At 39.8% G+C, this 24,195-nt stretch overlaps 5 protein-coding genes and 1 long non-coding RNA gene across 12 annotated transcripts in view; 3 read left to right on the top strand and 3 right to left on the bottom strand.

The window, feature by feature from the left end:
* Positions 1 to 966: 966 nt before the first annotated feature.
* Positions 967 to 5,149, bottom strand: Rassf (Ras association family member). Its single transcript, XM_089848269.1, has 9 exons — positions 4,816 to 5,149; positions 4,640 to 4,734; positions 4,361 to 4,573; positions 4,150 to 4,290; positions 3,708 to 4,055; positions 3,040 to 3,193; positions 1,920 to 2,041; positions 1,748 to 1,845; positions 967 to 1,663 (listed from the first exon to the last, which is right to left on the bottom strand). Exons 1-9 carry the CDS (start codon positions 4,853 to 4,855, stop codon positions 1,468 to 1,470), a joined length of 1,407 nt encoding a protein of 468 aa, XP_089704395.1. The 5' UTR covers positions 4,856 to 5,149; the 3' UTR covers positions 967 to 1,467.
* On the top strand, positions 3,136 to 20,256 carry LOC149651372 (uncharacterized). Its single transcript, XR_016371183.1, has 3 exons — positions 3,136 to 3,271; positions 16,399 to 16,524; positions 19,577 to 20,256. It is a non-coding gene; the product is annotated as an uncharacterized LOC149651372 (long non-coding RNA).
* Positions 5,564 to 7,563, top strand: LOC149651373 (uncharacterized). Its single transcript, XM_089848278.1, has 2 exons — positions 5,564 to 6,236; positions 6,617 to 7,563. The coding sequence occupies exons 1-2, from the start codon at positions 5,704 to 5,706 to the stop codon at positions 7,128 to 7,130; spliced, it is 1,047 nt and encodes a 348-aa protein (XP_089704404.1). The 5' UTR covers positions 5,564 to 5,703; the 3' UTR covers positions 7,131 to 7,563.
* On the bottom strand, positions 7,451 to 16,188 carry LOC149651374 (tectonin beta-propeller repeat-containing protein 2). 2 transcript variants are annotated; one of them, XM_089848259.1, is made up of 15 exons: positions 15,903 to 16,188; positions 15,024 to 15,329; positions 14,498 to 14,620; positions 14,158 to 14,289; positions 13,492 to 14,083; positions 12,702 to 13,109; positions 12,248 to 12,541; positions 11,162 to 11,338; positions 10,459 to 10,900; positions 10,123 to 10,332; positions 9,657 to 10,057; positions 9,365 to 9,598; positions 9,081 to 9,247; positions 8,367 to 8,634; positions 7,451 to 7,885 (listed from the first exon to the last, which is right to left on the bottom strand). In XM_089848259.1, exons 2-15 carry the CDS (start codon positions 15,306 to 15,308, stop codon positions 7,728 to 7,730), a joined length of 3,891 nt encoding a protein of 1,296 aa, XP_089704385.1. In that variant the 5' UTR covers positions 15,309 to 15,329; positions 15,903 to 16,188; the 3' UTR covers positions 7,451 to 7,727. The 2 variants fall into 2 exon arrangements, with proteins under 2 accessions (XP_089704385.1, XP_089704384.1); XM_089848258.1 differs by having other exon boundaries at positions 10,459 to 10,912; positions 15,903 to 16,187.
* LOC149651375 (glutamate receptor U1-like) overlaps positions 17,992 to 24,195 on the bottom strand; it is a 41,403-nt gene continuing 35,199 nt past the window's right edge. The window contains exons 7-10 of the mRNA XM_089848282.1: positions 19,088 to 19,179; positions 18,883 to 18,995; positions 18,729 to 18,819; positions 17,992 to 18,669 (exon numbers count right to left, since the gene is read on the bottom strand). Coding sequence (XP_089704408.1) covers positions 18,433 to 18,669; positions 18,729 to 18,819; positions 18,883 to 18,995; positions 19,088 to 19,179 — 533 coding nt within the window. The 3' untranslated portion in view covers positions 17,992 to 18,432. The remainder of the gene's footprint in view (positions 18,670 to 18,728; positions 18,820 to 18,882; positions 18,996 to 19,087; positions 19,180 to 24,195) is intronic.
* Positions 21,905 to 24,195, top strand: part of LOC149651376 (uncharacterized) — a 96,529-nt gene continuing 94,238 nt past the window's right edge. For 2 of the 6 annotated variants that reach the window (XM_089848260.1, XM_089848265.1), the window contains exon 1: positions 21,905 to 23,209. In XM_089848260.1, the coding sequence (XP_089704386.1) occupies positions 22,622 to 23,209 (588 nt within the window). In that variant the 5' untranslated portion in view covers positions 21,905 to 22,621. The remainder of the gene's footprint in view (positions 23,210 to 24,195) is intronic. The other 4 variants (XM_089848262.1, XM_089848266.1, XM_089848263.1 and 1 more) reach the window with 3 other exon arrangements.

Genomic DNA, 24,195 nt, shown 5'->3' on the forward strand with positions numbered 1-24,195 from the left:
CCGGGCTAGGCCCCTTCTCTTACCGCCTCGAGTTCGGGCTAGGCCTGGGCTTACGGTCTCAAGCCCGGGCTAGGTCCCGTCTCTTACCGCCTCGAGTCCGGGCTAGGCCTGGGCTTACGGTCTCAAGCCCGGGCTAGGTCCCGTCTCTTACCGCCTCGAGTTCGGGCTAGGCCTGGGCTTACGGTCTCAAGCCCGGGCTAGGTCCCGTCTCTTACCGCCTCGAATCCGGGCTAGGCCTGGGCTTACGGTCTCAAGCCCGGGCTAGGTCCCGTCTCTTACCGCCTCGAGTCCGGGCTAGGGCCCGTCTCTTACCGCCTCGAGTCCGGGCTAGGCCTGGGCTTACGGTCTCAAGCCCGGGCTAGGTCCAGGGTGAGAAATAAGGAAAATTTTTAAACTGGTCATTTGACCAGTAGAGCCCAAGGGTTTTAATTAAAAAACTGGTCAATGACCACTTAATATTTCTACATACTGTCAGAGCTGCACTGAAATGGCTATAGGGATGGTTTTATTATACTGTTTATTTGTTTTATAAGCATTAATTTCTATAACCCACTTCTGGGAATTATTTTTTACTAAAGAAGGGGAATTTAAAAAGTGGTCACGGTGACCACTGGACCCCCAGGCATTTAATAAATAAACTGGTCAAAGCAATTTTTAAACTGGTCATTTGCCCAGTGCCACCGCCTTATTTCTCACCCTGGCTAGGTCCCGTCTTTTACCGCCTCGAGTCCGAGCTAGGCCCCCGTCTCTTACCACCTCGAGTCCGGGCTAGGCCTTGGCTTACGGTCTCAAGCCCGGGATAGGCCCCTTCTCTTACCGCCTCGAGTCCGGGCTAGGCTTCGTCTCTTACCGCCTCTAGTCCGGGATAGGCCAGGTTTCTTACCGCCTCGAGGCCTTGAATCACCGTCTCTATTCCGACGTACCTAACCCACTATCATGCGTTTATTGGTCTTTGACGCCAATGTATTAGAGTTGAACGAATTAATTCTTGCTTTTATTTATTTAAGTGTTACAAAAGATTTTAGGCACTTGATTTTATCATAAATTTAAAAATAGATTATTATATTCTATTTACAACTGGTAATATATAACAAGCTGCCATTATATTAACTTTGCAGTAAGAGTATTTCAAATGGAAATACTGATTAAATAAATAGACGATTATAAGCCAGGGTTCTGAAATCGAAACGAAACCTTGTACGAAAAAGAAATGTCGATCCCATTACAATGATGCATATACAAAACAACTAATATGCCTGAGTACTTGTGCGATTATTCGGACGAATAAAATTCATTCTCAACACAACAACGATGATTTTTAAGTTAATTAGAGCGCTGATTAGTCGAGCAAAGAATTAAGCTAGTAAGAAAGGATGATTCGGAGAACGTTGTAAACTTTCACTTTCAGTTAATTCTATACTAACGTAAATAAACAATGTAAAAAATTGTCGAAGAGTTTTGGCACTTTTATAATTGAATGTTTAATTCGTCTTGGGAACTCGAATCCAAATTAAATTCGGACAAGTGCCCACGACGATCTTCTTCCAATGTCTCTTTCGAATTTCCATCTTTTTTCATTTTGTCTTCGAAAGTTTTGAGAGACACATTTGATTTCTCTAATTGCTTCATACGGCAATTAATGTAAACTTTCATTCCGAGGAACCTATAGTGTAGGAATACAGTTAACTAGTAGAAGAAACGCGCTGGTCTATAAATAAATAAATAAATACGGTGCTAGGCCTATTACTTTTGTCGAATTTTTTCCTCCTCTCGTTTCTCTTCTTCATCGTACTTTTTGACAAACCCTTGAAGTTCAACATCGGATAAATTTATAAACTGCGCAACCTAAAACCAAAGCAACACGTCCCGTGTAAGGTTTCAAAATTTCCCACATCATATTTTTGGATCAATTCCCTTACTTCATTTGATATTTCTAAAGATTTCCTTTTCTCCATAAGAAATACTCTTGCAACATCTTCATTAGGTCCCAAGAGTACTCTTACTAACAAAGGATACTCGCTATCTTGTATTAACCTTTGTTCTATACGATATAATTAAATTTTTTAGCTTGGCACGTACACGTTCGCTACACGTAGTATAATAAGCAACAGAATAACAATAAGAAAGCTAGTTTCAAGTAATAACAAATTGTTGTCGGAAATAATGTTTTACTTAATTGGAATTACCGCCTGTCATTCTTATAGTTGTTATGTTACTTATAGCACAGCCTACTCAATCAAGCTTTTTCTTTATAGAGCTATTTCAATTCGGGGGGAAAGGAGAGATTTTGAGGCGGGGTTTCGCTAGGCCCCGCCTAGGTGCCATATTGCGCGGGAAATTTAGCATAGAGTTCTTCAGCGGCCCGCACGGAGGGAGGGTGAAAACCGGCTCCGTTTATTGGCAGGCCCAACTGTGACGTTTCCCCCCCTTCAACTGATATAGCCATAGAGATACAAGAGGAACGGTTGAATTTTCAGCTTTGATTCGGGTTCAATGGAAGCACCCCTTCGCGAGTATGATAGGGTGAGTTGCTTGTAGCGCCATCTACATGCGGCGAGGTAAACTAAAATATTACTAACCCCATGTTAACATTCGAAGTTAAGCAGCTTCGAGCGCGGTCAGTACTTGGGAGGGAGACAACGCGGGTTCGAATCCCGCCGGGGACGTTTAATATTTAATTAATTTTTATTAATTTCCGTATTAATTAATGGAAGGAAAAGTGTTTGTAGAATAAAGAGATGTTTATTAACAGAGAATTAAAACATTTGCAAGATGAAACATTACGGTATTTATTTTTTGTTCAAATTGAATAGCTCCTTCGCTCGCCGATAGGGGCGCCACGTATCAAAAACCCTATCACACACGCGAAGGGGGGGATTGAAATTTTCCTAACAGAATATCGCGAGACCCCTCTCGCAATAGTTTGTCTAGGTTCTTAATAGTGTTCTAATGTCTATGGATATAGCGCTATAGCTATAGAGGGTGAAGCCTAAGCGTGATCGAGTTGGCTGTGCTTATAGTAGTATCGTAACTCGTTACCTCCCGTGTCGTATACAACTGTCAAACAAAACTCCTCGGCTTTATTCTTAACTTTGAATTTATCGAGTAACATATTTATAACTTCGGAAGGTGTTACTAAACTAGTAACCCAAATGCTTGTCATGATTCCGTGACTAGGTGTGAAAGTACTCGTCTATTGACAAACAAGTCATGAGTATAATGGACAAATTTTTGATAACTAATGTATAGGCCGAGTATTCATTTCAATCGAGTAAGTAAACTTAAATATTCGCGAAAAACACTCTTTAAGACTCGACAGTATCACTATTGAGTAACTATTGTTAGAGTACATATCACTGTTTTATCTTATGTGGTTTAAAATCACGTATTCATCCGCCATAGTTTTCACGTTTGAGCGCAACAATAGGCTTAAATAACTGCTAAAACCTATAATACTCACGATTCACGAACGTAAGCTAAAATCGTCTGCTATACTCGAGAAGTACAAAATTCTGCCAAGGCTTAAAAACTCGTGAATTTATATTGAATATCAGTTTTGAGGCTCGGTACTCGGCAATTAACGAACGTACAGCGCGCCGGCTCAAAGATTCTCAAATATTACCCTTATCCCTCCCTATACTCTTAATAATTGAAACTCCAAGGCTTAAAATTTTGCCCAAAGGCTTAAAACCTCGGCCAAGGCTTACCTCTCTATTATAATAGTGACCATTAATGGAGCATCTTCTTCGTAATTTGGCACTTCGTTTTCGACCAGGTTGTTTTCTAAGAGCGACTTCAGCCAGCTCTCCAGTCAATGTAACAGTTTGCTCATCATTTTCCTTATCAGCTTCTAATTCAATTTTTGGTTTTAACGATTCATAGTCCTTATTTTTAACGGGTAGAGGCAACGTGTTGTAGCACCGGTTTGACACTTCGTATTCTTTATTGGGTGATTCGGGTGACAATGATGCCAAGTCATTTAAGTTTGTGAGAATTTCATCATTAGATAACCCAACAAAATTGGAAGAATTTCGTTTGGGAAATGAAAGCACTTTCTAAATTTCAAAGAAAAACAATATAACGCGAATGTTACGCGAAACAATCTAACTTAAATTAACATGGGAACGTGGGAATTTTATATTCCCTTACAGGTGGTAAATCAGATCTGACTCGACAACTGTTTCTTCTTCGAACAGGCATTCTGTCATCGTGATCTTCTTTCAAGTATATAACCTGCTTGATTCCCCAATAGATTTTTAGAGAACCTTCTAAAATTAGTCTTCCATTCCTCTGAAACATTAATTAAAATCAATTAATTAACTTAAAACGAATAGCCATGATTTCATTCACCCTTTTATACCTCTCTACTTTGAAGAGCGGAACTTTTTCCTTCCTGATGCATATTGTAAAGCTTCAACTTGGCCTCCAATAAAGATGGCGGTATATTTTGACTGCTTTTTTGCGCTACTTTGCCAAAACTAGTATGAGCTTCTACTTGAGACCCGTGACCAAATAAAGTTGGACCAAAGAGGACACTGTAGCAAGGAATATGACAGTATGGCTCGCCTTTGTGCTAAAGCATCGAGTCAATAATTAAACCTTGGAATATGGAATATCTCCTGCAAATATTATTAATTACTTCGGCATGTTGGCCAGGGTTTAAACGTTTCCCGCATTCTTCACATCGAAGACATTCAGGATGCCAATCATAACCCAATGATGTTTTCCTTTCAGCTATAAATATTAATTTAAGAAAAAAGATACATTACAGCATAATTAAGGCTCATTAAATATTACATTAATTATTATTATTACCGAAATACACTGCCTTTCCACACCTTTTACACTTCCACATTTTGATAGTGTACGCAAATTTTTAATTTTATTAGCAAAGGTACTATACCATCATTTGAGTAACAAAGTTTTACAGATTAATTTTATTCACACTTTTAACTTGATGTTTCACACCAAGTAGTTGTATCAATTAAAACATGTTGCACTTCACGCAACTTTACGGCAAAAGTCCGACATAAACCATCGACGAGCGTTGCCAGATAAAAATTACCAAAAAATTATCGATTTTCAACCAAAATTATCGTACGCTCTGAGCGCCTCCAAAATAGCGGTAAAACCTATGCGAGTGTTCTGATTCACCTTGAATTTATAGTAAAATCAGTACAAGGGTCATAAGGAGATAGGGTAATAACGTCTCGAAGCGTTTCTCACATCCTGCCTTTGGTCTTAAGTGTATTATTACTATGGGATGAACATGATTCGCTGCCTCCCATTTCTCCTTTTTCTACCCCTAGCGAGACTTTTCTGCCCAGATTAGTTCAATTTCCCGCTGAATTCGAAATTATCGTACGCCTAAGCCGAATTATCGAATTTAGCGAACTATATAGTACAGCCTCAAAATTATTGTACGCTTCGAAAAAACTCTTAAAATTATCGCATTGTACTATAACTAATCGTACGTCTGGCAACGCTGTCGACGACTATATAAAGCAGAGGTAGGAGCAAACGACATTTTCGCACTCAAAAACAAAAATTTAGGCATAACTCTCGACTTGGACAATATTGACTCCGCTTTGACTAATGTGGCGGTCTGCTACGTTTTTTATCTGTCTCTATGCATTCGATGCTTTGAATTGCAATTAACTTTTAAATTCTAGGCCTATTTAATATTAATGATTGTTAGAAATCATGAAGAGTGATATTCGTGACTCCGAAAAAACAAAATTAAGTGATTCTGAAGAGACGGTAAAAACAAATTTACAAACATTATCGGATGACGCGACGGAAGAGTGCGCGCCTGTAGAAAATGCAAACTTATGTGACAAATGTGGAAAACGATTTAAAAGTAAAGCCACTTTGCTAGTTCATTCAAAAATACACATTGTCGAAAAGAAAAAATTTAAATGCAAAGATTGTGACAAGGCGTTTAGGGACAAAAGTCGTTTAAGACTTCATATCCGCGTACATTGTAAAGATCTTCAGTATATCTGTCGTATTTGCAGAAAGGGGTTTCCTCAGGCAGCTAGGTTAAATCGTCACTTAAAAACTCATTCATCGGAAAAACCATTTACGTGCGAGTTTTGTGACAAATCATTTCGAGAAAAACGAAATTACGATAATCATTTGGCAAGCTTTCATCCTAATGAGAAAAAAGCCAAGAAAAAACCTCACGTATGCGTCTATTGCTCGAAATCGTTCTTAGAATTGAACTCCTTAAATAGGTGAAATGCATTCTTGATTTGCGATTGCGTTATTCCCCATGCGTGTGCCAAGGCTTAACGCGTTTTCAACTGGGTCAGAGTAGAGACGTTTGAAGCAGACGACCCATTTTTAGTCAGATTTCTCAGTTAAAGGGGCTGGCCGGAGCTGTTGGGGTGAAGGGGGGCGGGGGTCAAACTGTTGGTTAGCATATTGATTACCCGCCCACCGCGACGGTGGCGCCATTCCTTATGGCCAAAGAGCTAGGTGTTTTCCCCCTGAACTAAGGGCGGTCTCCCCCCAACAGCACCGGTGGGCCCCTTTAAGCCTTGGCACACGCACCGGGAATAAGGTGAATTACGTGTCTCTCGCATTTTAAGAGTAACTAATTGTTCAATTTCAGACATTTACGTTGTCACAACAAAGATCGCCCTCACTTATGCAGCGAATGCGGCAAAAAATTTGTAGACAATGCCAGTTTAAAACGTCACAGCAGAATTCACAACAACGAAAAGCCTTACCAATGCGAAACGTGCGGAAAAGCCTTTGCTCAAAGCAATAACTTAAAAGCGCACGTTATAATTCACACATTAGAAAAACCATATACGTGCAAATCATGCGGGAAGGGATTTAATCAGAAAAGTAATTTGAATACTCACGTCAAACGCGCTTCTTGTACAAAAAGACGCGGAAAATCTTCTACTACTAAAGAAGATAATAACAGTACCGCGACAATACGAATTGATTCCATGGAAACGGAAAAAATTGATGAACAAAATTATGTTGAATGCGCGTATGAAACTATTTTGTGTAATTCCACCGTGGTTCCTCACAATAATGAAGAAAATATAATTGGTCACGAAACAAATGTTTTACCAGTTGAAGAATCTCAGCGACAATATTATTCATTTTACTAGTTTATTGAGTCCCATTGGCGTAGATTTCCTGACATGTCACAACAAATCATCGTATAGGGACTTGGCAGTACTACGTCATGCAACGTCACTCTACCTTCCACTAGTGCTAAGAAACATACCAGGAGGAGGGGCTTATATAGCTTTCATTCTGTTAAAAAAAACATACCATAATGGCGCTGGGGGCGGAGTTAAGCCCGAATTGCCAAGTCCCTATTAAATTTTATCAACACAAGTCGAACAAATTTACACAAATATCGAGAAATATTGATATTTTTATGGAATTTAGTTCTTAGTTCTTAGTTTAAAAGAAAGGATACATGAACGTTTGATTCTTTATTTCATGTTAAAAATTGATTAGAGATCGAACTATCCAATATTATATTATGATCGCGTCATTGTTTATTTTTATAAAATTAAAAATTTATATACTTAATTTATAAAATCTCTTCATTCTTACATAAAAGTATCACGTTTTAAATTTAATTAATATAATTTTCATTTCGACTAGGCCTAGTTTGCAATAATAAACACTGGCGCTCATTTTTCTTGATTTAGGCCTACAAATTTAGCCTACAAAAAAATTTCAACAATCTAGAACTATAATACTTCCCAATCTTCACCCATTTCCGGGGTATACGATGAAATCTCTCGCGCAGCGTGTACACTGCCTAAAGATTTAAATTCAATATATGCACTTGTTAATTGGAAGGCGTTCCCTTCTTTGTCCAATGTCCATAAACGGTTGTTGGGTGATACTGCATGAAAATTAAATTCAAAGGGTTATTCCGCGCTGAAGATGCCATAAGTAAGGACAGAAGAGGATAATAGAAGAAGGATGACACTCTGTATCCTCTTAATGCTTTAGTTATGTAACGTCATTCTTCCCAGGCTCCCCCTTATAGTTTGCTTTCCCGCTCATCAAACTACAAATGGGCATCGCACCGTAAGGTCAATTCAATAGTTGTTTGGCACTAAATCCCCAGCAATCATCCCACAAACCTCGATTGTCTTGACGTGGGACAAAATGCACAAGCGTGTCTTGCCAAATATTTAAGCGCTAATAGAGTAATGATGAGGGAACTATTTATCGTGTATGTGATTCGGTTTAGTAACCTTGCTCTAAATGTTCCGATGTTGGGAAGAGTGACGTTACACTCACCCAGCTTTGTGCTTGTACACTTCTCTCGAAGAGAAGTATTATATACTTCTGGTAAGGATGGAATTACAAGGGCTTACCCGTTATTTGAGAAAACGATCCCGGTAACTTGATCCAGGCGTCTCCGCTAACATTTCTCGAATCAATTCCATAACGGTAATATACCTGGTCATTTAATGTTAAAGCCCAGGCTGCGCTTTTGGAAGTGACGACGCATTGAGCCTCAATTCCAGGTACCATTTCCCAGGATTCTCCAATTGGCATTTCGGGAGATATTCCTTTTCTAGTATAAATAACACCGCATTTGTTTACGCCCCAAACAATGGATGGTTCGACACCAACTGATACCTAAATAAATAAATAAAAAGATGTGAATGAAATCACAGTTAGAATGACGAGGCGTCACGGAGAGCAATCGAGTCCCGCCCACAAAACCCGCTTAGAAATTAGCCTTATTCCTAATCAGCGCCACCTACCCATAGCGGCGACTTTGAGAACTACTGTAATCGGCAAGCCAATCAGAAGTCGCTAAAATCTGGTGACGTCACTGACGGGCACTCTCCGGGTCTTACCAAAAATGACGTCACCAGATTTTAGCGACATCTGGTTGGCTTGCCGATTACAGTAGTTCTCAAAGTCGCCGCTATGGGTAGATGGCGCTGATCAGGAATAAGGCTAATTAACATGGGAGATATGGTTAGTGCTTACACAATGATTCCTATTAGATTATGCACTGATCCCGTTATGACACTCAATGATATGTCCGTATTGAAACTACATAGAAGAAAACTAACCATTTTCATAGAAATTGAATGATCATCAATTTCGTCAATGTTTATCCAAGCAGGAGCTAAACTCTTGTTAAATGAAAGAGGACCAACGCGAACCCATACGCAGCCAGACGTATCGCAAGCCCAGACTATATCTTTGGAACACGATAAATGTGTCAGTGTTACACCATCTAAAATAAAAAGATACACGTCATCTTCCTTAAGTACTAACTCTGACTAGGTGATGGGATCGCATCCTAAAAACAATTCCTTAAGTCCTACCACCATTTCTGACGGAATCTACTGACCTAATTGAAATTCATCTAGGGTATTCCAGCGCGTTCCTTTGATGCAAGTTGAACTAATATCATCACGAAGGTGAATTTTCCCGGTTGACGTCAGTACCCACAAGTTTCCCGGACTTGGCGCTAAACAGGTTATTAATCCAGTATCCGAGTTTGGCGCCGATACTGAAAATGGTTGTCCATTGACTTCGTTGAAACAAAATAGTTCACCTGTAGCGTAAACTGCCCATATAGGATCTGAAAATGAACAGAGATTTCTGAAGTTGGTCAAATGAACTATATTTCAACATTGTACCTTGGGAAGAACTCATTCCAGCGGCCGAAAGAATTGACCATTTAAATCTGACTGACTTGGAAAAGTAATCGTCTTTAACTACATCCCATTTATGGGCCGAAACTCTGTCCCGGCTCGTTAATAGATAGTCCCCGTGACACAAAATGATTCCTTTGGAACTTGAACCAATAATCGACTTGTTGTTACGTTCCTTCAATAAGTTTTTAGTGAAAGGGACACCATTCTTGGTTCTTTTGGCATCAAAGAAAAACTGATTCATTTCCAGTTGATACCAAGAACTAGAACCACTGGGATTAGAACCGTTAATACCGGTTTTAACATAAACGTTTCCGTTTTGGTCAATAATCCAACCTGACCCGTTTTTGGCTAAGGTCAAGCTAGATATTTGATTAACGCCAACACTGTATGTAAAGAACGAGTAATTGCATGGATGACGTACTACCAATGGATGCCGGTAAAAACGTACGGTAATGTTACGCGTCTAAAATCAATGGGTGCGGAGTTGCTTTGAGCAGCTCTAGTGAAACAGAACAGTTCTCCATTGTGAGTTGACAACCAAAGAACGTTATCACTGGATGAAATATCTTTCGGAAAACACGGTTGATTAGTAATTACTAATGGTTGATTTGACATGTCCTCCACGTCAATACACTTCAGTGTTCCACTTAATATATACCTGTACGCAAGAAATAATACCGATTTTACGACGCCGTGACAACATAAGTAACGTAATAACACGTAAGTATGACAATAGACCATTTCATTAATTACTTGTTGTTAAGTCAATTACGATTAAACATACCAGGCAATATTTTTACTCAAGGCGACGCTCGAAACTGCCTTGGAAGCGATAGATTTGAGCGGAAATTTAGGTTTTCCATTCTTCATCAACTGACTAGAATAGAGAGCGGATCGATGGAGAAGGGATATAAAATCACTCGTCTCCGATAATGCAATTTGAGACGCGGAAAATTCCATTAAATTCCAATTTAGAACGTCGCAATTTAAGTTGGAAACGAAAACTCGTTCTTTAGAATCCACCAAATAAACGTAATTCGAATTGACGGATATATTTAATACGGGATTCTCCGTTGGCAATTTATGTTGTAACCATTCTTCAATCGAATGCTTAAAATTAAATCCGTTTGCATCATCATTTTGAAGTACCGAGTTTGGAGTATATTCATCGGTACATGGCGTTTGTGATACGGGTGTTACTTCCTCGGTGATATTAGTATCATTTTCTTTAAAATAATCTAACAATTTTAGTTAAATTATCTTTATAGACCATTCCAGCAATTACTTGCAGAGAAACTAACACACAGGGGCGAGAGGTCAGCCTCTTAGGTTATTTTCCTGGCGCCAATCGGAGTCGGACCGAGTTCAGTACACGCGGAGGGATGCTAGCCAACCCGTACTGCCTCTGGCGGTGGGTGTTCTTGGTTGGCGCCAGGGAGGTGACCTACGCCGCCCCTGTGGTGTTTACTTAATGAAAACTAGGCTACCATTGTATGCTTTTGGCGACGGAAGTGAATCTGAATTATTGGAGTAAAGAAATGTAGGCGGATTTTCTGAAGAATAAATATCAAACGCCGGACTTTCTATACACAAAGGATTACTGGTATCTGATTCATCTTGAGATGTTTGTATCGTTGTGATATCAGAATTTGAAACTGATTCATCTGTCAAATAATAGATAAATATAGCATGCCTTTCCCTTTGAAGCGGAGTAATTCTTTTCCTTTAAAATTCCGTAGAAAAATAACCTTAGAGCTTTAAAAGAACTGTCAAGGTTTTTCTAAGAATACCAACAATAGCCAGAAACATATCAAACTGACAGGTCCCTCCCTCCCCCAAACTAATCCCTATAGAGTAATGTCAGTTCTACTATGCAAACGTCATACCATAGAGTAGTGTCGGTAGAGGGGGGAGTAGACTGTGTATCCCTCCCTCTAAGCGCGCTTTTGTAAGAGGGGATACTGTACGCGCCTGGTAGGGGGGATGACACTTAGCTAAGAGATAGAAGGGTATGACGTTTGCATACGTAGAACTGACATCTAGCTCTAGCTCAGTGTCATCCCCCCTATCAGGCGCGCTCAGTATTCCCTCTTACAAAAGCGCGCCTAAAGGGAGGGATAAACTGGTTTTTCCCCTCTCTACCGAGATTACTCTATAGTAAAAGAATTCTATTCAGAACCTTGAAAAACAACCTTCCCCGCGAGTTTGACCCTCCCTCCTCCAATCCAACCCCAAAAATAAACGTGGTGGTCCACAAATCACGCGCGCCACTCTGCACCTGTGATAATCTTTCCTCGCGTTAACACGTAGAACAAGGAACGCATACAGCTAAAAGGAATAATGGTGCCCCCATACCTCCCTGTTAATTTTTACGCGGGTTTTATGGGCTAGGGCTTGAGAACATACTACCCCTCATGCCTCATAATGCTGACGTCTTTCTAACTGTGATTTCATTGGTTAGTGGCAACGCGAGTTGGTTCAACACGCAGTGGGATAGATTATTCGTCCCACAAAATTTGCCTAGATACGTCGAGTGAAAATTTCTTGCAAAACCACGTGACGTCACGCTTTACCTATTGTTTCGTTCACAGTCTCGTCTCCATCCGTCGTCGTCGTCGTCGTGGTTCCCATTTCAGTCTCTTCCACGTTGCTTTCAGGTGTTTGGTACATTTGTAAAATTCTGGCTAATCTTTCAGCTTCAAGTTGGGCAGAGTCAATCTGTTGGTTTTCGGGTAGTTCTTTGGATAATTCAATCGTGGTTTTCGGAAGAACTGGCTTCGGGTATTGGTCAACGTCTTGGGGAATAGCGCTGGAGGAGCTCGAATGACTGCCATCTGATTGTTCTTCAAGGATAACAATTGCGTGTTCTGTTATAAAATAAATTCTAATACTTTAATTTGAATCCGAATTTTTACAAAATTGCGATTAACCAGGCTATTACCGTCCGTAAGTAATATAACAGTAATAAGTATGACACTGTATGAAATACGTCAATAGGTAGTGTATGCGTGTTCTCCCTTCACCTACCTTTTTTCTTCTTGTTTTTCTTTTTAATCACGGTTGGGTAAACCAAATTTTCCCTGGGTTCTGCCAGTGCCAATGCGTCTAGACTTCCATTAGCAGCCGCAATTTCATTGGCCCTTTGCTCAAAACTCTCTTTATCTTGTAATATCAGAGGTTTGGACAAATCAAAGCTCTCAACTGGCGGTGGTACATTGAATTCTTGCATTTCTCTTTCCGTTTTATCTTTGCTAGGCGAAGTTAGGGTTTTTAACCACGACAAAACGCCGGGACTTTGTTCCTCCCTCGAATTGTTGCTGTTGTTGTTATTATTATTATTATTACGGACATCTTTCGAATTAAGTAAATCTTGAAACGGTGATTTAAAAACGCTCAAAAAATCAAAATCATCTTTGTTAGTTCCCGTTGCGTAACCTGAAAAACGAAATTTGATAATTACAATCAAAGTCGTGTTGAATAGGGAGCTAACAACTGGCTAGGGGGAAGAGATAGTCTGACGTCACGTAGCCCCTCTCTGGTTGGTATTTTTGCGCGTATTTCCAACCGTTAAGGGGGATGAAACTCCAGTAAGAGATAGAAGGGTGTGACGTTTCAAGGTCAGAACTGTTAGCTCCCTATAATGATCGATGGGCTTTGAAAGCAAATATCTTAAGATGAACAACAGGATTGCTACAAAAGTTTCTAACCAATAATCCCTAGCTGACTCTTCCAAGTTTCCCTGACCAAACTTTCCCTGACCCGCGATAACCCTAGAGGGTAATTGAAGCGGTAGCGAAAACGGAAGCCATTTTATTACTTGCGGGTATATCTTCAGGCTGATCGGCCAATCTCCGTATTGTCCTCGGATGTTCCAAGACAAAAACCTCATTTTCAAAAGTAGCAACATCTAATATGGAACCCTGAAACTCCTGAGATGTAGCAATCACCATTCTGCTTTCGGGATCAATGATGTAAATCGCCACGTTATTCCAAGCTAGTATGAAAATATCTAGAAATTTTTTCAATCTCTCTAACTGAAGTATCGCGTCATTCCTGTCGTTCAAAGTTTCATTCTCATTCTTTAAAAGAATAATTGATTCGTTTTTCATTGATATTTCGAGTAATTTCTTGACCAGCATCGTTTCAACAACAGTTCCATTAAGGTCCACTTTCCATAAACGGAAGCTGGGTCTTGTCGTGAACAAGTTATCGGAAGAGTGAAAAAGGACCCCATATTTTCCAAATGACTTTCTTTCTCGTTGTCCAATTTGCGAAATGATCACGCCGTCCGATGTTAGGTCGCACAAAAGCGCTCGTTGCAAGGTAGAAATAGCCAAAGTGGTACTTTGTATACTAAGTTGAACCACGCCCCATTCTTCTTTCAAGATTACCCTGGATCGACAATATCTCTGGAAAAGAAATAGTCTAGTCCATATAGGCTACCTTTTCGCGTCGTAGTTAGTTAATACTCGTAGTAGAATACCTGAAATAAGTCTAATTTAGATTCTACAACGAGACCACTTTGATCTCCGCTAAAAAGATATGAACCGTCATTATTCCATTCTAAGGCAGTGATGGGTTGAGTGTGAACATTCACAATGTCGTATCGATGAGGCTGAAAAGGATTTCGAGATATTTAGTGAGACATTAAATGGACTCTAAAGAACGTGGGTAGATATTATTTGAATTCTGTCACAGGCATCACGTGATGCCAAGATACAAAGACTCCCTATGGAGTGGGACTGGTCAGCAAGTCCTTGTCTTCCTACTCGACCTTTCTATTTGACGCACCCGCTTCCTTCACCATTGTAAAATTAACTTACTTCGGAAACACTTCCTTTGGTTGGTATAGTAAAGACAAGTACATGGCCATGTTCCGTTCCAATTGTCACTAGGGAATCCAATGACTCGTAAATACGAACTGCTGTAATATTTCCAACATAATCCTAAAACACATTACAACCAAAATGCACGATGTTAAAAATTAAATTTGATCAGGAACGATGTGTGACTGAAACATGAACGATAGACCACTGGGCTACATGACGCCACATCTATAGAGTGCTGTCAGTTGTGACGTCAGATCCAAGGTTAAACGTCACGAGTCTGCCTTTAGCAATGGGCGGCCATGACAGTTACCGTTTTTTCTTTATGGGAAAACAGCATGGGTGACTCTATAGAGTGCTGTCAGAAGCGCCGGTGTGACGTCACCCATGCTGTTTTCCCATAAAGAAAAAACGGTAACTGTCATGGCCGCCCATTGCTAAAGGCAGACTCGTGACGTTTAACCTTGGATCTGACGTCACAACTGACAGCACTCTATAAGAACTTTTCACGTTAATGACTCACCTGATATCTTAGTTTTTGAAGATTTCCATTTTGCCGTTCATACAGGTAGAGTATTCCAATACTTGATCCAATTGCGACTAGTTCTGACGTGACGTCCAAGCACAAAAAATTAATGTCAAAGGTTTTAAGCCCTCTTTGAGCTTTTAGTGGAATTAAATCAAGAATATGTTGAAGAGGACTAAATTCTTGTAATTTTAAAGTGTATAATGATCGTTGTTTCTCCGTTAAAGATAAGCTCTGTTCCAAATCTTCATCAGTTTCCACACATGGTGTTGTATAATCCATTTTATTTAACAATACTTAAGTCTGTGTTACAACGAAAAAATGAATAATCGCGTATTTAAAATAAAGATATGACATTATTATTGATACACCACTTATAGTGGGAGTTGCAAAGCATTCTAATATACATGTACTTATGTAGGAATTCTCGGGAATTTTGAGTGTGACTAAGAATTTTGTCGAAACTTCTTACGCTTACAATTTAATACAAATTTGGGAGTCAATAGTTAAAAAGTTAATAATTTATACTATGACATTAGTTTGAATGTAGATTTCATTATCTTATCATTAAGATGAGGAGGCGTTAGACAAAAAAACACAGTTTAGGTATAAGGGATTTTAATGTCAAATATTTTGTCAAACAGGTAAAAATATAAATTTTAGAATAATTTTTGTCTGTTTTTCTACTTTCTAGAATACATTTCAGATTTCAAATTTTATGGTTGCTTTTGAAATATAGGTGACTTTCAACTTGATGTAATGTATGGGTTAGAAACATCAGCTGTTTATCTTGTACCCTTAAAACTATAATTTTTTCCTTAATGACACTTATTTTGGAATTTTATTGCAATGCACTTAAATTAAAATAAAAATTACCTGTTGTCATTACATAAGTATCATTTTTCTTAACAAGGAAGTATATTTTTATTATTTTCTACATCTAAAAGATTACGGTAGGAGGAAGCTTTGACTTAAAACGTCGTCTGCTTAAAAAAATGCCAGGGTCACGTGAATCTGAGTCAGGACAGGGTTAATATCTACTCTGTCATTTGCTGGTGCCCAAAACCATTCCAGCAGCGATGCTGGCCTCATGCACCATAATGAAACTGATGCTGGCCTCACGCACCACAATGGAACTGAACTAAACCGCGCGCAAAACGGTATGCGCGCCCGCGCTCTTTTGCCCAACATCGAGTTAAGGTAAGTTTACGCACGTGGTTTAGTTAAGTGAACTAATTACGAATAGAAAAAGAGCAAAATTGGGTAATTATTTTTGGATATTTAGAAATATTTTGTAATTAAAATAATTTTTCCAATCTAACATTACATTAAGCTATTTAAATGGATTTTAAAATTTAATATTTATTTACAGCGATGCAAGTTTTCGAAAAGGAAGCTAAATCAACATGACGTACGGTGGATGAAATCAACGATGGAATTAGATCATCTAATAATTAGTATCATCTCAATCAACTTGTGGCTCCTTCTAATCAGCTACGTAAGTACCTTTCTCAAGTTACCATTTTGGAGAGAGAGGGGAGGGTAGTTCTTCATTTAAGGTCAACAGTTGGCTACTGATACCATGAATCTATAATAACTGTGAAGGAAGTTGTATTACATTTAATTGTTAAAGTGTCTGTTGGGACCGTGAGACAAAAGATGATTTTCCTCATAGAGCTTAGCATAGGGGGTTGGGAAAAAAGGAGAGGGGTCGGACAGCCAATTTAAGGCGGCCCAAATTTCAAAAGAAGGCGAATTTTTCAAATTCATATTGTAGCGTCCGTTGCATTAGCCACAATGAACTTTTCTACTAATGACTAAAACAGACAAAATTGGCGAAAATACTCTTGTGGATACTTATTAATTCCATTAAAAAAACGACAGCGCACATGGTTTGCATGGCCCAAAGTCCATAGAAAATCCCACCTACGTCTTCCATACTCAGTTGTCGCCCCTCTGGGACTGAACTCCGTGTAGTGCATCTTTCGTAGTCACCTTTTTTCTCGTTTTCCAACCATTTGTTAACCAGATCGCCTTCGAAAGCCCATCTTACTCTAAAAACGTTCGCGATTCAATTCATTCTTATAAGTACACGAATTCCACTTATAACTTACCTTTTGTTAAATTGCTTGATAAACGATTTATCTTCGAATGTTTTTCTGAAAGCGTAAGTGAACAAATGAGGGAATATGTTTTCTTTTCCAATATGGAGTAAGGTTGAAGGTCCCAGGCTGGTACAATGTCGACCCAAATGGTATTTGAACAGAGATATTTCGTTGATTAAGACGCATTGTTTCTTCGCTACTTTCACGAATGTTTCCAAAGAGAAAAATTCCCTAAAACTGATTCTTCCATCGAACTCGTACAGGGATCGATATATTTTTTGATTGTCCATCGTAACAGCGTACTATAAATACCTTTATTGTTATTACTTTACTTATGGATCTAGTAATATCGTACTTTGAAATAATCTTCATAAGCTGTTCCTTTAACCAAGAGTGGTTGAATATTTTCAAGTTGTTGAGACAAATCAGAAACTCCTTCAATGTTTCGCACGTCATTTAGAATCATCATACTAGCGCGAAAATTACCGCAGAATGCGTTCATCAAAACCAGAATAATTAGCCACCATATTCCGAACAAGAACCGATTCTTCATCGATCCTACATCTTTCGGAGAAGCTGATAGAGAAAACTAATTCTATTTTTAAATCATCTTTATCAATATCAAAGGCAAAGATATGTACATACCTTCGAAAAGTAACGCTGCTGAGTAATCAAAGAATAGTCGATATACGCTTCTATTTGGGATCTTTGTTAGTGAGGGCTTTCCCACTTTATCAACTTCAACTTCCCACGATGAAACAAAGATCATCAAAGCCATGGACACTGAAAGGGCAAGCCACACCTAAAAAATTGATAGTTAGTTTGGGAAAAGTGTTGCCAGTCATTTGTAACGTGTGCAATTCAACAGCCTAAAAAACTTGTAGTATTCTGTTCGGTTCAGTAATTATCATTCAGTTCTAAACAAACCCGAAGAGATGCTAGAGTCTCAATATATCTGGTAACCCTGAAGCGGGTGCGGTTAAAGCAAGAAGCGATATCTAGTTTATTAGGGAGGTTTAAGATGTCTAAGTATTCGCTCGCCATAGTCCCAGTCCCCCTTTCAAAATGCAAGGGGAGACGGACGTAAAAGGAGGCCGGGCTATTTCGCCTCTCCTCAGTCGGAAAATACAAGTAATTTTCGTCATTCGCGTCGCGCTGACGTGAGTTTTCAAGAACCAATGAGAAGGTGGTTGTAATTTAGAGGCGGGGATTAACTCCGGACCTACGTTTGGACTGGAGATAAAGCTAGAAATGTGGCATATATTCTCCCTAGTAAACTAGATATCGCTTCTTGGTTAAAGTTAAGAAACGGGGGAGGGGGAATTTCCCCCATCTTCTGGAGGGTTCGTAAACGTTGACTGTTTCGTATATATTACCTCTTTGTCGAAAACCCTGAGAAGTCCAAGTATATTCGTCGCGAAAGGCTCGTTCGCTTTGCTGAGAATCGAAAGATACGAATTGTAAATTTCTGTGGTATGCGTAATATCATTGAATCGGTCAAAATTAGCGGCTATCGGAGAAATCACGATATCTGTATTCTGTGCGAGAGAATTATTATTAGCGCTGGATGTGGATCAGTTACGCTTCAATTAAATACATTTTTCAGGAGTTCGCCAATCATTCCTGTCCATTTACCATCGGTGGTCTTTACCCCGTATATAGGTTTAGGAAATTTCGTAATTGAATATCTGACAAAGGTATTAAACTCAATTGGGTTTACTCGATACTCGATCGCTTATAGTGGAACTTACTTTTTATTAAGTGACGTCATAATTTCATGGAACAGTTGGAACATGGGACCTTTCCCACTTTTCACGTTGTTGCTATCACCTTCTGTCACTATAGTTATCCATGGTATAACCTGCTTGAGAAAAACGGCGCTTTGGTGTTTGAAATTGTAGACGACAAACTGTAGACAAAGTGTCGTCTTTCTTATTTTCAATAGTAAAATCTTACTTGAATGCACAATGCCCTAACGATTTCAACGCTACTGTTGGACATGTCTTCTTCCGTGCGGCAACTGTGGCTACTTTTCCTAGAAAAATGGCCTGAAAAAAGAAATCCAACCTTTAAATAACCACAGACTGTGCCCACCGTTTTATTGAAGCTCAATAACGCCTTTTACGTGTATTTTTCGGGGAATATTTTAAAGCCTGTCTGTTTATAAATTATAAAGTGGCATTACTCGCCCCCCCTAAATCCTAGAAATATTTATTTCGAACTTGAATACGAAATCAAAGACCTAGAGATGATCATATTCTCTTTGTAGTCGTTTTGGGTCGAGGGGCTAACCACTCCGGTTCTCAGTAACAAAGCGTTTGTTTAGGTTAATACATGGGTTTTCGAGGTAATATTGTCAAGCAATCTTTGCATTTTCAAATTTACGTGTATTGAAATTATCTTTATGAAATTTTTCTGAAATCATGGAATTTATTTTAATTTCAGGTCGTTATTTGACCGAATGACGTCATGGTTTAAATTTCTTCGATGGGCCACGTTTGGCCATCAGCGAGGGATAAAGATTTTGGCGGTCTAGTGCACGACCGAGCTGCACGGAGGATCGCGGGAACCAGTCACGTTCTGGCCTCTAAAATGACGTCACGATGGTTCCCGAACGCGCAGTTTTTCCGCGATATTCTTAAAATCTGTTACTAGAACAATTTGTAAACTTTTTGTGTGAACTTTGAATTTTGCGATGCGGTTTAATGCATGGTTATCTTTGAACTTGACGTGTGTTACTACGGTTACCTTCCAGTTCATCGGGATACCTAAAGAAACGAGTGAGTACCAAATCTCTGTTTTGCGCGCGCATTAACAAGCATACAATTCAGAGCGCTGCGTCCCATAGTCCCTTACCCTATAGTCTGCGAATCTTTAGGCGCGCAATATTTTCAGGTCTGTGAAGCGCTGCGTCCTATAGTCCCTAACATTATAGTCTCCTATAGTCCTTTACCTTATAGTCTGCGAATCTTTAGGTGCGCATTAATAATTTGAGGCCTGCAAAGCTCTGTGTCCCATAATCCCTTACCCTCTAGTTTGCGAATCTTGAGGTGCATGCGCATTAACGACGTTTCAGGTCTGCGAAGCGCTGAGTCCCAAAGTCCCTTACCCTAATCTGCAACCCAAAGTCCCTTACCCTAATCTGCAAATCTGGAGGTCACCTGATCTTCGAAGGGCCATGTTTGGCTATCACCGAGGGATTATCTATACTTCGAACTTTGTGACAACCTTCATTTTCGCGAGTTGCGGTTATCTGTTTCGAACTTTATGTGAACTTGACGCCAGTTACGTTATCTGTTTCGAACTTTATGTGAACTTGACGCCAGTTACGTTATCTGTTTCGAACTTTATGTGAACTTGACGCCAGTTACGTTATCTGTTTCGAACTTTGTGTGAACTTTCAGTTTCGTGAGTTGGATTATCTACTTCGAACTTTATGTGAACTTCACTCGAGTTACGGTTATCTACTTCGAACATTGTGTGAACTTGACTCGAGTTACGGTTATCTACTTCGAACATTGTGTGAACTTGACTCGAGTTACGGTTATCTACTTCGAACATTGTGTGAACTTGACTCGAGTTACGGTTATCTACTTCGAACATTGTGTGAACTTGACTCGAGTTACGGTTATCTACTTCGAACATTGTGTGAACTTGACTCGAGTTACGGTTATCTACTTCGAACATTGTGTGAACTTGACTCGAGTTACGGTTATCTACTTCGAACATTGTGTGAACTTGACTCGAGTTACGGTTATCTACTTCGAACATTGTGTGAACTTGACTCGAGTTACGGTTATCTACTTCGAACATTGTGTGAACTTGACTCGAGTTACGGTTATCTACTTCGAACATTGTGTGAACTTGACTCGAGTTACGGTTATCTACTTCGAACATTGTGTGAACTTGACTCGAGTTACGGTTATCTACTTCGAACATTGTGTGAACTTGACTCGAGTTACGGTTATCTACTTCGAACATTGTGTGAACTTGACTCGAGTTACGGTTATCTACTTCGAACATTGTGTGAAATTTACGCGAATTATGGTTATCTACATTTATCAGGATACCAAAACATACGCGTAAGTACTAATTTTTTATCACGCATTAACAAGCGTAAGGAATGATGGGTAATGCCTCGTGCCTTTGCTGCTAGTCTATGTCTATATGTAACTCAAAGTTCTGACGGACTGATAATCAACGCTCAGCCCAAACCACTTTACAATTTTGTAGTGACGTTTCCTATGACTCCTATTAGCTGCATGTATTCTTGGTCATATTGAACTTGTAACCTAAATAATTTGGGTGTATAATTTAACGGTACAAAAGCTTCGGGTGCCGGACTTAAAACAAACGGTTCGCGACATTTAGTTAAAGTTAAAATTCTAAATTTGAATATTATAGAAACTAATGGATATATTTCACGTTTAAAATTTAATTTTTAATCCAATATTTTCTTTAATGGACATTTGGGTGTGTTGGACACGTTTTGGGACGTTAACGGTCAACTACTTAGGCGAACGGGGGTCAAAGTGTGACTGACTGACCACATTAAACGCTCAAGGCTGTATGCTATTAGCGTAAATGTCAAATGACGCGGTTTAAATATGAAAATCCACGAGCCATTATTTATGAGGCGGTATTTGCGCTATCACACGTAGATGCTCCCTTACGTAATCGTAATGTTTCTTGTTTGGTACTCGCTATTACCGCCGCTAATACAAGGGCAAATTAACTTAATTAGGAAAATATTAAGTCACAAAATCAATAAAACAAATCCAATTTAAAATTATTTTATAGTCGCTTACGAGAAAATCTTATAATTTTCGAAATCTTTGTGAACTAAATCGATAATAGTTGCACTGTCAAGGCCATAGATGGCGATATCAAAGTTTGGACATTTCAGCCAGGGGATAAGCTTGGTTCGTTAAGGGTGGGTAGTCCTTTCTCTAGGATATATCCCCATCAGGGTGAAATCGCTACAAAGGGGGGAGGGAGGGGGCGAGAAATCAGCTCCAGGAAACTTTCTTCCGGCGTTTTCGAAGTTAAGGGATCTCGGTGCTCGCTATTCGCCGGTTCGGCATTACAAAGAGCGGACGACGCTTTCACGGCCGTTTAATTTCGATTTCGAGCGACGATTCGGGTCTGTCGAACAGGCGTGATTCCCCGTTAGGGTTAGTTCAGGATTTACCAGAAGCGGACGAAGAGACGCCTGGTAATATTGTTTTGGCGACGCGTCATATCGGTCACCGATTAACAAAGGGAAGGGTTCGTATAAGTCGCAAATGACTCTGGGTTGAAGAACAGCGCGTTGTCGCGTCGGATCGCGGCTTGTCATAATTTGACGGGCTAACAGCGTAAAGGTTACGTATGACATGGTGTTTAGCGAGATGTCACTCGGTGGATCGTTAATCGCCTTGACGAATTTGTGAAGCCGCCGCCGGAAATAGTCGGTAGAGGATTTTGCGTTACGAGTAATAAACGAAGAAAATGAACGAAAACGGTCACAAGTCGCGCGATAAAGGTCACGAGGGCTTAGCACCGTCCGGGTCGCGTAGTTCGCTGACTAAATCCACGGGTCGCAACTCGCCGGACCATCGGTCTTCCGAACCGTCCCGCTCTGGAAGCGGCCACCACTCGAGCCCGCACAAACTTTGTTCGAACGTTCCCGGTGGCGAGCGATATTACGTTCCCGAATCGCGTCACTCCGGCGGCAGCAAGACGGCGTCGATGACGGCACCAATCTCCGTCGTGTCGGTCCGCGACCAAGCGCCGTCCTTTCAACAGTCCTCGGCTATGATTCGAAATAACGCCGACAAGGTCAAGTTCTCCAAGAAGTGCGGGATGGGTCCCGTTGTGCTCCTTTGGGTAGTGTGCGCGTTGTCCTTGATTCTCTCCGCGCTGTGCGGACTGCGACTCTTTCACTTGGAGGACAGGTTACTTTCGCTCGAATCCAAGTGCCAGCAAATGGAAATGATGAGGATACACAATGACCAACGCCTCGTAAAGCAGATGGAAGAAAAAATGAATGCCAGGTTCAAGGAAATGGAGGCAAAGATGAATATCAAGTTAGAACAGGTTAGTATAGTACCGCGCTCTAAATGCAGCCAAATGGTTGTCGAAAAGATTACGTTTCAAACATAACACGAAGAGTTGATTTATAAAATAGATATTCTATAAATTACACTGTTATTCGTATACTTAAAGAATATATTAGCGCCTCGTGTAAATTTTAAGTATTTTTAACGATTATTTTAAGAGAGTACAGTACCTATCGTACCCTTGAACAATGTTTATATAAAACAGACTTCCAGCTTCTCCTTGGCGGGTCTTTGTATACGCTAAAAAATGTGCTAAACTCGAGCCTCGCGCAGATATCCAGGGTTTAAGTCACGAAGACCGTTGTTTTTTCTTTAAATATGGGAGAATTTGTTTAATTCATTCACACCCACGCGGCTATGGTTCCAATTAATACCACTACATACTTAATCATCCTCCTTGATTTTGCACTTTAGCAAAAAATATATAATAATTGACAATGACACCATGTATGAGTATGACACCACGTTTATTGTAACACTGGAAATAAGAATGACTCATCTGATTTCGCTAGTAGACTGTCCGATTCCACCCATGTAGAGCGGACAATATTTGTTCTTGGGGACCACTCGTTGCCAACCTAACCGCAATGGTTAAAACATAGTTCTTTATTGCGGGAGACCCCGAATAACGTGCACTCGGCAACGCACGAACTACAATAAGCAATTAATCGCATTCCCGCAAAACTTATTCCTCGCTAGTAACTCGTAAAGAAACCATTTCTTTATAATGACAAGCAATACGAGAGTTACTCTTGTAGGTAAGCCGATGTTCCTAATACATCAAGAAAATATTATGACGGGCTATAGTACTATATACATTAAGCCTTAGATAGTACATTCTTTTTGGAGGTGGCCCCCGTAGAATGGCCTCCCAAGCGAGCCACTATTCACCGCTCGACCTTTTTGTAAGTTTACTCGCGTAGATTCATTTTTTGGGAAGAAAAAACCGTGATTTTTCTAAAA

The sequence above is a fragment of the Phalangium opilio genome, unplaced genomic scaffold, assembly GCF_054372755.1.
Source record: "Phalangium opilio isolate 3A_F unplaced genomic scaffold, DU_Popi_V2 ptg000082l_1, whole genome shotgun sequence".
Lineage (NCBI taxonomy): Eukaryota > Metazoa > Arthropoda > Arachnida > Opiliones > Phalangiidae > Phalangium > Phalangium opilio.